Below are 15,063 nucleotides of genomic sequence, written 5' to 3'. Positions count from 1 at the left end.
AGTCACTACACTTTACCGTGAATCCTGTCAAGCACTTTGAGACTTCCTTCCAGTGGATCAAAGATGCCTTACAAGCACCTCCCTCGCCTGAAAGGTTTTCTGATTTTTTTTTGTTTGTTTAACTTTAAAGATGAATCATTTCATTGATTAAACCGGCCGCCGCCGCTGCTGCGCGCGATTGGCTGCCGCGTATCGTCCACAAAATATACAGTCACTACACTTTACGGTATGGTCTGTGAAGCGGTTTGAGACGACATGATAAGCTGTGTCAAATGAAAGGATTATCATTATTATTTCAGTGCATGTGAAGCTGAGCCAGTGAGTGAGTGACTGACTGAGTGAGTGACTGAGTGAGTGAGTGAATGAGTGAGTGACTGAGTGAGTGAGCGACTGACTGAGTGAATGAGTAAGTGACTGACTGAGTGAATGAGTGACTGACTGAGTGAGTGAGCGAGTGAGTGACTGACTGAGTGAGTGAGCGAGTGACTGACTGAGTGAGTGAGCGAGTGAGTGACTGACTGAGTGAGTGACTGACTGAGTGAATGAGTAGGTGACTGAGTGAGTGAATGAGTGACTGACTGAGTGAGCGAGTGAGTGACTGACTGAATGAGTGACTGAGTGAGTGAGAGAGTGAGTGACTGACTGAGTGAGTGACTGAGCGAGTGAGTGAATGAGTGAGTGACTGAGTGAGTGAGCGACTGACTGAGTGAATGAGTAAGTGACTGAGTGCGTGAATGAGTGAGTGACTGAATGAGTGACTGAGTGAGTGAATGAGTGAGCGAGCGAGTGACTGAGCGAGTGAGTGAATGAGCGAGTGACTGACTGACTGAGTGACTGACTGAGTGAGTGACTGACTGACTGACTGAGTGAGTGAGTGAGTGACTGACTGAGTCCAGTGAGTGAGCGACTGACTGACTGAGTGCGTGACTGAGTGGGAATGCGATGCCCCGGAACGTTTGCGCGGGCGCTCGGGGGAGCAGTCAGGACGGTGTTTCCGCGGGGAGGGGGTGAGACGGCGGGACTCGGAGGTGGATTCCTGTTTCCGGTCGGTCGCCGCCTCTGACAATGGCGGTAACGGTCTGAGCGGCGAGGCCCGGCCCCGGACTGGACGCGACGCGGCGACTCGGTCAGTGCCGGCGGGTGAGGAGAGGCCGCGCGGCGGGAGGGCGGAGGGAGGGAAGGAGCGCTCTGGGGAGGACCGGCGGCGACGGGCGGACACTCGGTCCGTTCTACGGCCGGAGGAGCTCAGGCGAGGCGCAGGCTTTGCGGCCTAGTGCGACTTCTCCCTCCTCTCTCTCTCTCTCTCTCTCTCTCTCCCCGGCGGCGACTCCCGCTGCGAGAGCACCGAGGCCCTGTTTTCCCCCTTCCTCCTCCTCCTCCTCTTCCTCCTCCTCCTCAGAATATACGTCGAGGCTCGGGCTCTCGGCGCCTCCCCGGTGGGGTTCGGGGTGGGGGTGGGGGTGGGTGGGGGTTAGAATTAATCACAGAAAACGACAAGAAAATAATTTCTGGTTTAATATTCCCTTTTTTTTTTGGGTGGTGGGTGGGGAGAGGGGGGAACAAAAAATGTGTAAGTCGCTGCCGTGTGTGTGTGTGTGTGTGTGTGTGTGCGCGAACCCCCCACCAACCGGTTTTCTGTTTGGAACCGACGCTTTGCTCAGTTTCCTCGTCTTTTGCTCCTTTTCGATCCAACCGGAGCCGTTCTATGATCCAGAAACATCAACGGGACAAACGTCTGTGTGGCGGCTGTCTGTGTGCTACATACATTATGTATATATATATATTATATATGTGTGTATATGTGTGTGTGTATATGTGTGTGTGTGTGTGTGTGTACGGTGACTGTCTAAATGGAAAAGGCCCTCTAGTATCCACATTGCTATCTCTATGGTAATAAATGTTTATTTGAGAAATCTCTCTCTCTCTCTCACTCTCTCTCACGTTATAGATGTGAGTGTGTGTGTGTATATATATATATATAAACAAACGGAGTTTTTTTTACAAAAAAAACCAAATTAATTTGTGGGATGAAAAATTGTTGGGGTTCTTTTTTTTGTTTGTTTGTTTGTTTGTTTGTTATTTTCTCTCCCGGGACACATCAGGGTTCCTGTACGTTGCTGTAGGGATCCGATGCATTGCGATTTCCCCCCCCCCCCCCACCATCATCATCATCTATCCGGCGATTGCGTAACTGGCCTTATGTAGGTCAATAATATGATGTGCTTCATACAGGGAATTATTTGGCTCCCTCTCTGCCCCCCCCCCCCCCCCCCCCCTCCTTCACCTCCTTAGGACCTATACAAATTTACAGTTAGCACCGTGAACAAACGCAAATCCGCATAATGGCTGCTCTGTCGGCCTCTGTCAATGATGTTTAGGTTTATTTTCCTCCCGAGTGACAGGGCTTTTTGGACATCGGGTTTTTTTTTTTGGGGTTGTAGACAAGGAGTTAATTTCGGTTCATGAGCCCTATCGCTGTCTCCCAAAAGCTGCCAAATGTTTCCCATTTAACTGCCTTCGTCGGGTGATAAGGATAAAATCGAGCTGGTTTCAGTTCATGGAGATGCAGTTATTTATTTAGACTTTCGTGAAATGGAGGTCTTTGAATTTCTACATTGGTGGAATTCTTGACCTCTAGTGTTTTTTTTCCCCCCCCAGTGTGGCAGCTTTTGGGCTTCTTAGGTTCTGGTGCCTTCCTTTGTAAAATGTGGATTTTTGAAAAGCTCTTAGTTGTTTATATAATCATCATTGAAGTTGTAAAGACTGACTTGACACTTTATTAGCTTATGTTGAGAGAGATTTTTGCTCCTCTTTGGCTATTATTCCTGGTGACATGGGAGCCATTTTCAATTTAGACTCCATTTCCATTTTTCTGCTTCAGGCCTTGCTGCAATTTTCAGGATGAGCAATTAAATAAGGATTTTTTTTTTTTAAAAAAAGCTTCTGTCACAAACCCTGTTTGTGTGGAGTACTTTGTGGGAATGGATTGTGGGTTTGCTTGGTGACGTTGAATTGGCACATCTTTCTTGGTGATGTTGAATTGTTCTATTCTATTTTTGATATATTTTAAACCAATTCAGTTTTCAGTGAAATCTTACACGGGGAGGGTAAAGACTGAAACTCTATCTCAGAAACAAAGGATTGTTTAAATTTTCAAAAAAAGAGAGAGAAAATAGTTATATGGATCTGTGTAACCCATCTTTCATATCAGTAGGCTTGTGGGAAAAATTGGATTTTGTGCTGAAGGTGAGGCATGTTGGTGCTTGGAAATGTGAAGCTTTTACAGTTTCTTTTGCTCAAATTGGCACTATAATAATATGATAATGACTGTAAAGTGTGGCGACTGTATTTTGTGGGTGAATTTTGATTGCTTCCAGATGAGCTCGATGTATGGTGGCGCTCCCTGTAGTGCTGCCACAAAAACTCTGCTTCAACGTCTGCCTTAAGCGCTCTGGGACGCTCCACTGCATGAGGGGTGCTACATGAATGCAAGTTGTTGTTGTTTCCTTGAAAGAGCATCATATTTCCCACCAGCCTATTCCTTACAGGCTGGGGTGGTTTTGCTTGGTGGATTCCTGCCCCATGTAAGAATTTAGTTGAGACTATTCAATACATTGGAGAGTGTTACTTCAGCCATATTCTCAGACCTGCACTTGAACCTTGGTCTCCAAAGATAAACCTAAATTTCCCACTTTCGTGAATGATATTGTGAATGAAACACACAGAATACACCTTGTTATACCAAAATATCAGAAAATGTACTTAATTATTTTTGTTTTCTAAGGTATGAATGCTGGACAACAACAACAAAATTATATTTGTGTAATAACGCCTTTCACGTCAGGAGGACGTCCCAAGGCGCTGGACAAATGTCGATGATCTGATTTCATGTCGTGCTACATTTCTAACACTGCCATAGAGGAGATTTATAATGGGGTTGGTGTAAACGCCTCCTTTTTTTTTTTACAAATTGCTGTTTTTTTTCCTCTCTCCTCTACGGAAGATGCAGACTTGCTGGAACACAGGTTGCTTTCCAGTAACTTACCCATGTGGCCATTCTTCAACTGTAAACCTACGTAGACAGTCCCAGCAGGGTATTGAACCTTGGGGGTGTTGACCTGTCTTTAACTGATATGCATACATACACACATTTCAACAGGAATCACTGCATACAACAACAACAAGATTCCATTTATAGAGCGCCTTTCACGTCGGGAGGACGTCCCAAGCCGCTGTGCAGTTGGGTCAGGACCCGAGCATTGGGGGGAAATGGTCAGGGGGAGGGAAGGGAGGGAGCGAGGAGGGGGTAGAGAGTCGAGAGGGGAGCTGAAGGCACGGTCAAAGAGAAAGATCTTGAGACCGGCTTTGAAGGAGGAAAGAGAGGAAGCGGCGAAGGCACTGGGGGATAGGGTTTCAGAGCCTCGGGGCTGAGAGGCTGAAGGCCCGGCCACTGATGGTAGGGCGGTTGGGGCGGGGGATATGGAGCAGACCGGAGCCAGAGGAACGGAGGGTACGGGCAGGTAGGTAGGGGGATAGTAGGTCGGAGAGGTAGGAGGGAGCAAGGCCGTGAATGGCCTTGTAGGTGAGGATGAGGATCTTGAATTCGATCCTCTGGGGGATGGGGAGCCAGTGGAGGCGAGCGAGGGTGAGGGTGAGGGCGAGGGTGAGGGTGAGGGTGAGGGCGAGGGTGGGAGTGATGTGGGCGCGGTGTCTGGTGCGGGACAGTCCACGAGCTGCAGAGTTCTGAATGCCCTGCAGTGTGGAGGGAGGGCCGGGAAGGCCGGCGAGGAGAGAGTTCCCATAGTCCAGCCTTGAGGTGACAAAGGCGTGGAGCAGAGTTTCAGCATAATGATCAGGAGAGGAGCAACAACTGTGGCTAATATTTTCCCCCTATCCTACATTGCTGACTGATTATAGCACTCATTCTCTGTCTTGGCAGACATTTAACTAAGCACGGTTTGATGGTCGAACCGGTAACTCATTCTAGAATATGGTTTGACACTGGCCAGCAACATTGCCCTCTTGGAACAAAATCAATTATTTCATTGTTTTTGTAAAACTTTAATTTCTTTTGGTGAGTTGTAGGCTGATCCCACTCTCAGATTGCGAACAGTGTCAGTTTGCAGTCTAAGTTTTAGTAGAGAGATGATTATAATAATACTTGCATTTGATATAGCGCCTTATCACTTCGTTGAGACATCTCAAAGCGTTTCATAGGATATACTGTAAAGTGAATTGACTGTATACTGCAGCCAATTGTGCACATCAGTGTCCCACAAACAATCGTGGATTGTGTGACCAAATTATTATTTCAAAATGTTTTATCCACATAGTTCCAGACCCATTTTGGATAAGCAAACAGGGCGGATAATTGGTCATAATAATGCAAATGGCTACAGTACTTATGAAAAGTGTTTTCCAAAGTAATAATACCTTGGTGATATTATCTTATTCACTCTTGTGTGAAGCCCTCAGTTACTCCGCATTCCAGCCAAGTGGATTGACATTCTTCAGTCAGTTCTGTAGTGTATGCTTGCTCTGCCAATGAGAACCATTAACAACACTGTTAATCCCTCCCAACTTTATCGGTTCCTGTCCTGTATAACCATTCTCACCCATAAAGGCGGGAAACAACCTTGCTCCCTTCTCTCTGCTAATTCCACTTTGTAACTATCCAGGAGGAATAGTCCAGGGTTTCTTAAGCATCATTGTTGTCATTTGAACTTTCTTGTAACTTTTAAGTAAAATTAAACTTTTTTCATATTTGAACTTTCTAAATGCCGGGAAACAAAAAAGGTTTCACAGTCTGTAGTTTAGTTGGAGCCCTTACTGTTCAATTTATAAACTAGTTTTTTTCCAAGATGAGTAAATACAAATGTGAAGTTTTCTTGGAGTTGGCAGTTTTTTGTGCAAAATTTCTACACTGGCAATTTGACGTTTGCTAAGAGTGTGACTTCAGAGCTTGTTTGTCAGTGTCATTTGTCTTAATGAGTCAGATATGATTTAATAAAAATATAGCAGGTAGTGGTGCTGGGTAGGAGAATTTGGGTCAGGTGCTGAGATTGCCTGACAATATTCAGAGCGTTTTATTGTATGAGCTATTTTGCTCCTGTCGCTCTAGTTGTATATGTATTTATGTATTTTATTGATTACCTTCTGTGTGAATTGTCCTTCAATCATATTTATTTATTCAGTTGTGTCATTTGACCACAATAACACAACTGTATAACTTATACAGTTTTGTCATATGGCTTTTATCAGAATTATGACTAATATAAATAAGCAAGCTATTTATATTCTGATATAGAAGCTTTCAGTGTTAATTTGTTAGGTCCTTATGATTCGGTGACAGAATGCAGAAAACAATGATCCAGTTTTGAAGCCAGCCGGCACTGCTGTAATGAATCGCTTCCCTCCATTAGCTGTTTGGGACCAAAGAGAAATTAGTTTGGAAGTCTTATCCAAATTCCTAGTGGACAGGAGTTGGCAGCACAAAACTGCCCATAATTTACTGTTGAATCAGGAAAGCCGCACAATAGAAATTTGGATTAGAACTATTAAGGTTCATTATTGCGGGACACTTGGGCCGGGGTTGGTGTTGAGGCATATTGAGAGGGGATTTTATTCCTTCTGTGACTGAAGAGTACTCGGTGTGCGCAGATCAAGTAGTTGGTGTAAACTAAGTGGATGTGTGTATGTGTGTGTGTGACAGAGGGGACGGGGGGGATCTAAAATAGCTGGTAGCACAGGGAATAGAGAAGATTCACACTGGAAAAATGCCACGTGTGGAAAATTGAAGTGTCAGCAAGTTATTTTAATTGAGCATTTCTTGCACCTTTCTCCTATATGCATTTTGCAGGAGGGTTTCTTGTGCGAAAGGTGAGGCCGCTAAGTAAGTCCCCATTTGTTTGGTTGTTTGTTTGTTGGGTTACTTTTCAAATTGCAGTTTGACCTCTCCAAACTCTTGTTGAGCCTCAATTGGTAAGAATGGTTACGACTAAAATCGTGCCTTCAGTTTCTCAGCTACACTACCAACACTTGCAGTGCAATATTCAGATTGAACCACGCAAGTTACCGAGTCTCGTGGAGTAAGCCATAATACGCTCTTAATATTTGTTAACAGCTAATTCCCCTTTCAGTCTTTAGGTGAAAAAAAAGTTTTAAAAAAGTACTTATTAAAATACTTCTCAAACAACAACACAATATATTTAGTCTGACAACTCAAAATATCTTCACATTTCTGATTTTTTTAGCTTCAGGATGTGATGATTTTACTAGAAATGTCTCAATCCCCGTAATTTGTCTGAACTGTTTAGACGGCTGCAGGATTTGCGACTATTTTGAAGGAGAGTATGGAGTTGTTTTACATCCCTCATTGTCCAGCGCCTTGGGTCATTCTCCCAATGTAAAAGGTGCTATATAAATGCACGTTGTTGTTATTTTTCACCTTCCCAAGGATGGGGTTAAGTAGGCATCACCAGGAGAGATGTGTGGGGGGTGGAGTGTGGAGATTCTCCCATGAGTTGACTGGATGGGACTTTGGCCTTTAATCACACTTTCCCGTTTTATCATTTGTTTATCATTTTGGTTTCACTTCACATTTTTTCCTCTTTGTTCATTGATTTCTTTAAGCAGTTTCAGTTTCTAAACCCCCCCCCCCAGTAGTTTCATCTAATTCTTCACAGGACTGGGCCATTGGCCTGTACCTTTTGTTCAACTACTGAAAGCAGTGTGGGGCAGCCTTTAACAGTCAATTCTGGAATATCCCCCTAAACAAAGTACATCTGAAATCATAGGAAATATTTTGAGCTTCAGCCCAGGTGAGCTGGTAGCTTGCAATTCAATTCCAAGGCCGCTGTATGTTGCGAAAAATAAGGTGACTTTTTGTTGCTTGGGTCCTTTCTCTCTCTGCTTTGTGAGTTTCTTCATGAAAACACAATCCAGAGTCCAGATAATGTGCTGTAAATGTTTGTTAAACTTCCAATTCAGCATTCTTTGCATTCAAGTAACCGGGAGAAGATTCAAACTAAGCGACTTGGTTACCTAGTTATTGAGACATTTTTACTTCATGACTTCCAGTTCTGTGATAACGTACATTGGTTCTCTCTGCTTTTAGCTGAGAGAATTAGAGAGCAATTCTTTCTCATCAGGGACGGTGTTTGTTCATTTCAGGAGAGCAAAACTTGGTGATTATTGGGAACATGCACTTGTATTGACAATTAATGACTGTGGTTTCTGATCAGAGTTTCTTTGTTTTTTCCTGTGGGTAAACTTCTCTTCAGAGTCTGTTCCTGCTGTATGTTGTAACCCAGCTCCACTGACAGTCAAGTATGAATACTGCTAATAATAATACTTGTGTTTAATATATCGCCTTATCACATAGTTGAGACGGCTAAAAATGCTTCGCAGAATATACTGTAAAATGGATTGACTGTATTTTGTGGACAAAATGCGGCAGCCATTTGTACACAGCAGTCTTTAGGTTATATAAATAGTATTTAAATGATATTTAAATTGGTCTGAATTTTTGATTGCGCAGTGATAATAATAATAATAATAATCCTTGCATTTGATATAGCGCTTTTCACGTCGGAAGGACGTCCCAAAGCGCTTCACAGAACACACTGTAAAGTAAATTGACTGTATTTTTGTGGGCGAACGCGGCAGCCAATTGCGCACAACAATGTCCCACAAACAGTTGTAGACTGTCAAGCAGTCAACTATCAGGCATGTCCTCCAGTTAGAAGTTTAGCCCGGAAGCTTCCAATGAAGGGTGGGCGACACTAGGGAAGAAGGAGACTGATGGTGGAATATGAAAGGCAGGGTTTAAATGATTCTTTACCACGCTGCTTCCCTGAATATGGTAAATCCAAACAAATCTAGCTTTAGCCTCCTTCCTAACATTGTTCTTTCTCTCTAGGTTTAAAAAAACACTTTGTCTCATTATGGAAAATGCTGCCAATGAGGATGGTGGCGGAAGCGAGCAGGGTGACTCTCAATCTTCGAACGAGGCTCAGCGTCAGCGACAGTTGGACCGCCTGGATCGGGAAGAAGCTTTCTATCATTTTGTCAACAACCTGAGCGAAGAGGAATACAGGCTGATGAGGGACAATAATCTGTTTGGTACACCAGGTGAGAGCTGAAGCAAAGGAGCATCACCGTGTTTACAGTATTATTAATAATAATAATACTCGATTTACTTAAAGCAACTATAGTGATAAACCATCTCTGAGTGCTTCACCAACAATTGCTGACTGTATTCATAGGCAACCTCGGCAGCCAATCTATGTGTGTTCAATTTGTGTCCCGCAAACCAATTTTGTCCCAATGACCAAATTTATCTGGAGCTGAAACACTGGGAGAAACTCACCTTTTTTGTCATGGGATCTTTAACACCCGCCCTGGCCAGATAGACGGGATCTCGGTTTGTTCGTTCATAGTTGGATGACAATGTGCAGTGGGTGTGTGAATGCTTAATAATAATAATAATAATCATCATTATGCATTTGATATAGCGCCTTATCACATTGCCGAGAAGTCTCAAAGCGTTTCACAGGATATACTGTAAAGTGGATTGACTGTACATTTTGTAGGCGAAACATGACAACCAGTTTTCACGCAGCCATGTCCCATAGATAACCATGGAGTGAGTGGCCAATTTTATTTGGAGGATTGTTGGCCAGGACACCGAGAGAGAGAAACTCCCTTCTCTTTTTGAATTGCGCTATGGGATCTGTAACATCCACCTGAGCAGGCAGACGGGACCTTGGTTTCATGTCTCATCCAAAGGACGGCTTAAGTTAGAAAGTAGATATTTTAATTCTGATAGTTTGTTTGATTTAAAGCTGGTGGATGTTTTCATGGTTCTGTGTTCAACATTCCTCAGTACGTTATCTAATGGCTCTGGGTTTTCATTGCCAATGATGTTTTCTAGGGGAAATTACAGAGGAGGAACTTCTGAGACGTCTACAGCAAGTCAAGGATGGAACAATCCAGAACAACGCAGAGACTCGGAGGACTGAAGGATCTGTGGACAACCACGGTGAGTTGTTAATCCCAGTGAGGTGGTTCTGTACTGTCAGCGCGAGTGGGTGAGGGACATTTCAGCAGTTTGGAAACCCTTGAAACGTACTCAACGTTTTCATTTGGATGAGGGCATTTGTCGGTCATGGTGATGTCCGTGATGATGAGGACCCGGGTAGTCACCCCCACTGCTATTGGCGGGCGGGCCTTCCGCCACTCTGCACCCACCCTCTGGAACTCCATCCCGCAGTCGCTCCTTCTCGCCTCCTCTCTCGCCACCTTCAAGCCCCACCTCAAAACCCTCCTCTTCGACCATGCTTTCGATCTCCCTGCTTCCACCACTGCCCTCTACCCTCCCCCACCCCGACCCCCAGCTTGGGTCCGTAACTCTGTCTGTCCAGCGCCTTGGGATGTCCTCCTGACGTGAAAGGCACTATACAAATTTAATTTTGTCGTCGTCGTGAGAGGAGAGAAGGGCAGAGAAGTCAGCTGAAATAGAGCAAGAGGGGATGAAGTGGAGGTTGAAGTCGCCTAGGATGAGGAGGCGTTTGGAACAGAGGCAGAGGGAAGATAGAAGGGTGGAGAAGTCAGAGAGGAAGGTGGGAGGAAGGTGAAGTTGTTGTTCTTGTTTGCTATCACCCCTCGGACTTGGGGTGAATCCTTGAACCTTTTGCTACAGTCACTGCGCTGGTTCTCTGTTTCGGTTTCCTTCTCCGTCTCGCAGCACTGCGTAATAATAATAATAACAATAATAATAATCCTTGCATTTAATACAGCAACTTATCACGTCTTCCAGACGTGTCTAAAGCTCTTCACGGAATATACCGTCCGGTGAATTGACTGTATTTTGCAGGTGAAACAGTTATACCGTCCACGAAAAACCGTGGTGGTGCTTTCACGCATCCAACCTCGGCGTCTCCTTTTCTGTGCGGGTGAGATTCGAGGCGTTGCCGGAAGCTGATTTATTTTGCCGCTTGACCGGTGTGTTTTGCCGTTCTAGGGGCCGAGGGTTCTGAGGAAGGACTGAGTGGGGATTCGCTGCTGGAGTGGCTGAACGCGTTCCGGCAGACGGGGAACACCACCCGGAGCGGGCAGAGCGGGAACCGCTCGTGGCGAGCGGTCAGCCGCACCAACCCCACCAGCGGTGACTTCAGGTTCAGCCTGGAGATCAACGTGAGCCGCAGCCGGCTGGAGCAGAGTGCCGAGCTGGAGGGCGAGCAGCCCATGGACACGTCGGGCGAAGCGGCGACGGCGGGGGGGGCCGCGCCACTCGCCCCGTCGGTGACACTAACCCGCACGCCGCCGTTGCCAGCGCCGCCCCCTCTGCCGCCCCCACCCGCGCCCCCCACCGTGGCTTTGGTGGCGCCGCCGGTAACCGCGGCAAGCATCGCCGAAGAGACCATCCAGAGCGAACTGCAGAGGTCCGAGACCCCGCTGGCCAGGCAAAGCAGGAGGCTGAGCGGGGACCTGCCTTACGAGACCAGATATGAACTCTTGAGGAGAGAGCTGGAAACGCAGGCCCATCGCAGCCGCCCGAGGAGCGGCCGGAGCCGGAGCCCCGAGCGCCGCAGGTCCTCCAGGACAAGGAGTAACCGCAGCCGGTCGCCCTTGCACCCCGTCGGCGAGGGATCCAGTCGGACTCGGCGCCAGGGCTCGGCCCACAGGCCCGAGCGTTCCAATCCGGAGGGCGGGGCTGAGGGGAGCTCCCGAACACGGCAGCACGTGGTGTCCAGGCAGAACCGAGCCGGAGACGAGGCTCAGACTGAAGTGGCCAATCCCGCCTCGGCCCTGGAGCCCAGCGAGCCCTCGCAGGAGGCCGCCGACTCCTCTAACCCCGCCAGCGACCCCTCGGCCACCGGCCGCCGGCCACCCACCATCATGTTGGACCTGCAGGTAAGAAGAGTGAGGCCCGGCGAGACAGCGGACCGGGACAGTATAGCCAGCAGGACCCGCTCGCGATCCCAGACTACTGACAACACTGTGGTGTACGAGAGCGAGCGGGGCGGGCTCAGGCGCACCTTCTCCCGCTCAGAGCGAGCCGGGGTGCGGACGTACGTCAGTACCATCCGGATTCCTTTCCGCAGGATATCGGGCTCGGGGCTGGGCGAGGCAGCCTCGGTCGCCCTGCAGACCATCCTGCGCCGCATCATGATGGGCGGCGAGCTCAGCTCCTTCGTGGACAGCGACAGCGACTCCGAGTCGAGCAACAGGGGCCCCAATCCCACGGCCGAGGCCTTGGAGACTCCGAGCGGCACGAGCGGCAACGAGCCCCCCGGCCTGGGAGCGGGCCAGGAAGGCAGAGTCGGGGAGCAGCAGGCGGGGGAGCAGAGGAACGTCAGCGAGCCCGACGGCACGGCGGGGGCCAGGAGAAGAGAGGGCCCGCAGAGCCGGGGCCTGTTTGGCCTGGAGGAGAGCGGCACCTTGCCTATCCTCAGGCTGGCCCACTTCTTCCTGCTGAACGATGAGGACGAGGACGATCAGCCCAGGGGACTCACGAAAGAGCAGATCGACAACTTGTCCACCCGGAATTTTGGGGAGAGCGACGCCATTAAAACCTGCAGCGTGTGCATCAGCGAGTACACGGCGGGCAACAAACTGCGCAAGCTGCCCTGCTCGCACGAGTACCATGTCCACTGCATCGACCGCTGGCTCTCGGAAAACTCCACCTGCCCCATCTGCCGTCAGGCTGTTCTGGCCCGCAGCGCCGGGGAAAGCATTGGCTAGCGTTCAGCCGCCATCAGCCACCCTGATGTTGGTGTCATGTAGAATTAGCTAGCTGTACCAAACGGTGAAGCCTATAAAATTATACTTCAGAATGTAGTGGGGGAAATTTTGACACATTCACACACACACACACACACACACACACACCACACACGCGTGCGCGCGCGCACACACACACACTCGCACCCACATACAGAAAAAAAAGATAGCCATACCTAATACTCTTATTGTGAAGGCTTCCTATCCTCCGTTCAAGGGAAAAGGTTGTGTTTTTTGCTAATCTTTAAATGTTGGTTTGGTAATTTTTAAAGAAAGAAAGAAGGAAAGAAAGGAAGAAAGAAAAATGTGTGCGCTCGCTATCGCACTGCTTTTTTTAAGAAAAAAAATATGAAAATAAAATGTTGGAGAGGTTTACTTACCATGCTAGGAAGCAAAAAGGCAACAGCAACAAACAAAGCTGTGTTCAGAGCAAGGTAGACTTCCACAAGTGTGTCGGGTATCTTAAAAAGCTATTGGAATTGATTTTGTTTTATTTCAGAAGGCAAGGGTTTTTCTTCTTAGCATGGTAAATGAGTTATTCACACAGCAATGATTTGCTTTATTCTTTCACTTGTTTTTGTAAAGGACGGATTCCCTGGCTTGAATTCCGTAGGGTCATTAGCGCTTTACCTGGGTTAGCTGTAATTCAGTTTCACATCCTGTTTCTGAATCCTAATTTTTTACCCCCTCTCCGCTCTCTCTCACACGCGCTATGTTTCTCTCTTTCTCTCTCGCGCGTGCTCTCTCTCTCTCTCTCTCTCTCTCTCGCTCTCTCTCTCTCTCTCTCGCTCTCTCTTTCTCGCTCGCATTCTCTCTCTGAAGGAGAAGATAATTTTCCTTGCTTTTTTATTCACATGATTTCTTTCAATCGGCTTGCACACTTGTAGAGCCTGTGTGCTTTAGCAATTCAAAAGTATGTTCATTTGTTGCAGGGTAAGGTATTCGGTGGGGGGCGGGGGGGAGGGAAGCGGGAAAAATTGGCCACTTTTTTTAAAAAAAAGAGATAATTTGCAATGCAAATTGTCACAGCTATGAAAAGAATTCTAATTTACTGAGCATCTTTAATGGACAGGTTGCCTTATACTAAACGTATCAAGTCTATGGGGATAATTGGAGACGTGTACAGCAGTTAAGAGTATTGGTTTCTGTACAGTGGAATCATCAATACCAAATCCATTGTTTTCAATGGTCTCCATTAAAAATTGCTTTTTATTAAATATCAATTTATTTTTCACCTTATTCCGGAGTTTCTCTCTACCTCCCGTTCCTCAGTTCTTGCTTCTACCCCGTATATACGGTGTGTTTTTAGTTTGTTTTTTTATATATACAATAGAGAAAGCAGTGTATATAAGGTTGGGGGGATGCACTCTGCAGTGAATTGACTGGACGTCTATATGAGAGGGCCGTTTTGTCTCGTGAAGCCAGGTAGTATGTGTGACGTGACTCGAGAGAGAGAGAGAGATGCAGTTACAAGCCATCTCGCGGGTGGACAGTGCGAGCGGGCGTGAATGTGCTGTGTTTCTCCCAAGGCCTAAAGTGCTATGTCGTTCAACCCGTGCCTAAGGAACAACCTGTTGACTTCAGGGCTTTGCTGCTTAACTGCGGCACCGCTTTCCCCCGAAATCCCTGCACCCCCTTTCCAGGGGCATCGATGTCGCAGAGAATACTCCGAGACCCTGAGCGTGGAAGGATGCTGGCGACTTCTGTCAAAGCCGGATCAGATTGCATGCGGTACAAGCAACAGCAGTTGTGGACAAAAATACCCACGTGGGGAGGGGCAGGGAGGTCGATATTTAAAATAAAACTAGAAGCTTCACCTCTAGATTATTTTTCTCTCTCACACCACCGAGTCAAAAGGTTGCAGTTCTCAATACGATACCCTAGGAACTGATGGATAGGATTCGTAAGCGAGATCGTTTCTAACTCGGTCAGAATGGCTTGCTGTTTTTTTTCCCAGTACGAGATATTTTTTGTTTAAAAAGTATACAGGGGATAATGGACAGAAAATGGCCCGTGTTTGCTGACTCTGATGTTGCGCGCATCAAAAAACGGAACGACCCACTTTTTTTATATACAGGAAAGAAAGCGACCCAGATGAAGTTGGCATCTTGTTATAAATTTTAAAAGACTGACATTGTAATATGTGCACTTGTATTCCATCAATAGTTTAGTTCCGCTGAGCAAATAAATATTGCGAAAGAATGATGCCATTACGTTAATATAATCCCACGGCAGTGATCGCTCCTGCATAAGGCGAACTGTGTAGTAAAGATTCGA

The 15,063-nt window shown here is 46.9% G+C and overlaps 1 protein-coding gene across 1 annotated transcript; it reads left to right on the top strand.

Moving 5' to 3' along the window:
* The first annotated feature begins 1,002 nt into the window (after positions 1-1,002).
* Positions 1,003-13,141, top strand: rlim (ring finger protein, LIM domain interacting). Its single transcript, XM_042340903.1, has 5 exons — positions 1,003-1,140; positions 8,921-9,132; positions 9,935-10,042; positions 11,024-11,286; positions 11,422-13,141. Exons 2-5 carry the CDS (start codon positions 8,946-8,948, stop codon positions 12,745-12,747), a joined length of 1,884 nt encoding a protein of 627 aa, XP_042196837.1. The 5' UTR covers positions 1,003-1,140; positions 8,921-8,945; the 3' UTR covers positions 12,748-13,141.
* Positions 13,142-15,063: the final 1,922 nt, after the last annotated feature.

Source organism: Callorhinchus milii, unplaced genomic scaffold (assembly GCF_018977255.1).
Source record: "Callorhinchus milii isolate IMCB2004 unplaced genomic scaffold, IMCB_Cmil_1.0 Scaffold15, whole genome shotgun sequence".
In the NCBI taxonomy this organism is placed as follows: Eukaryota; Metazoa; Chordata; class Chondrichthyes; order Chimaeriformes; family Callorhinchidae; genus Callorhinchus; species Callorhinchus milii.
The sequence above is the reverse complement of the archived record's forward strand: the minus strand, read 5'-3'. Positions and strand labels throughout refer to the sequence as shown.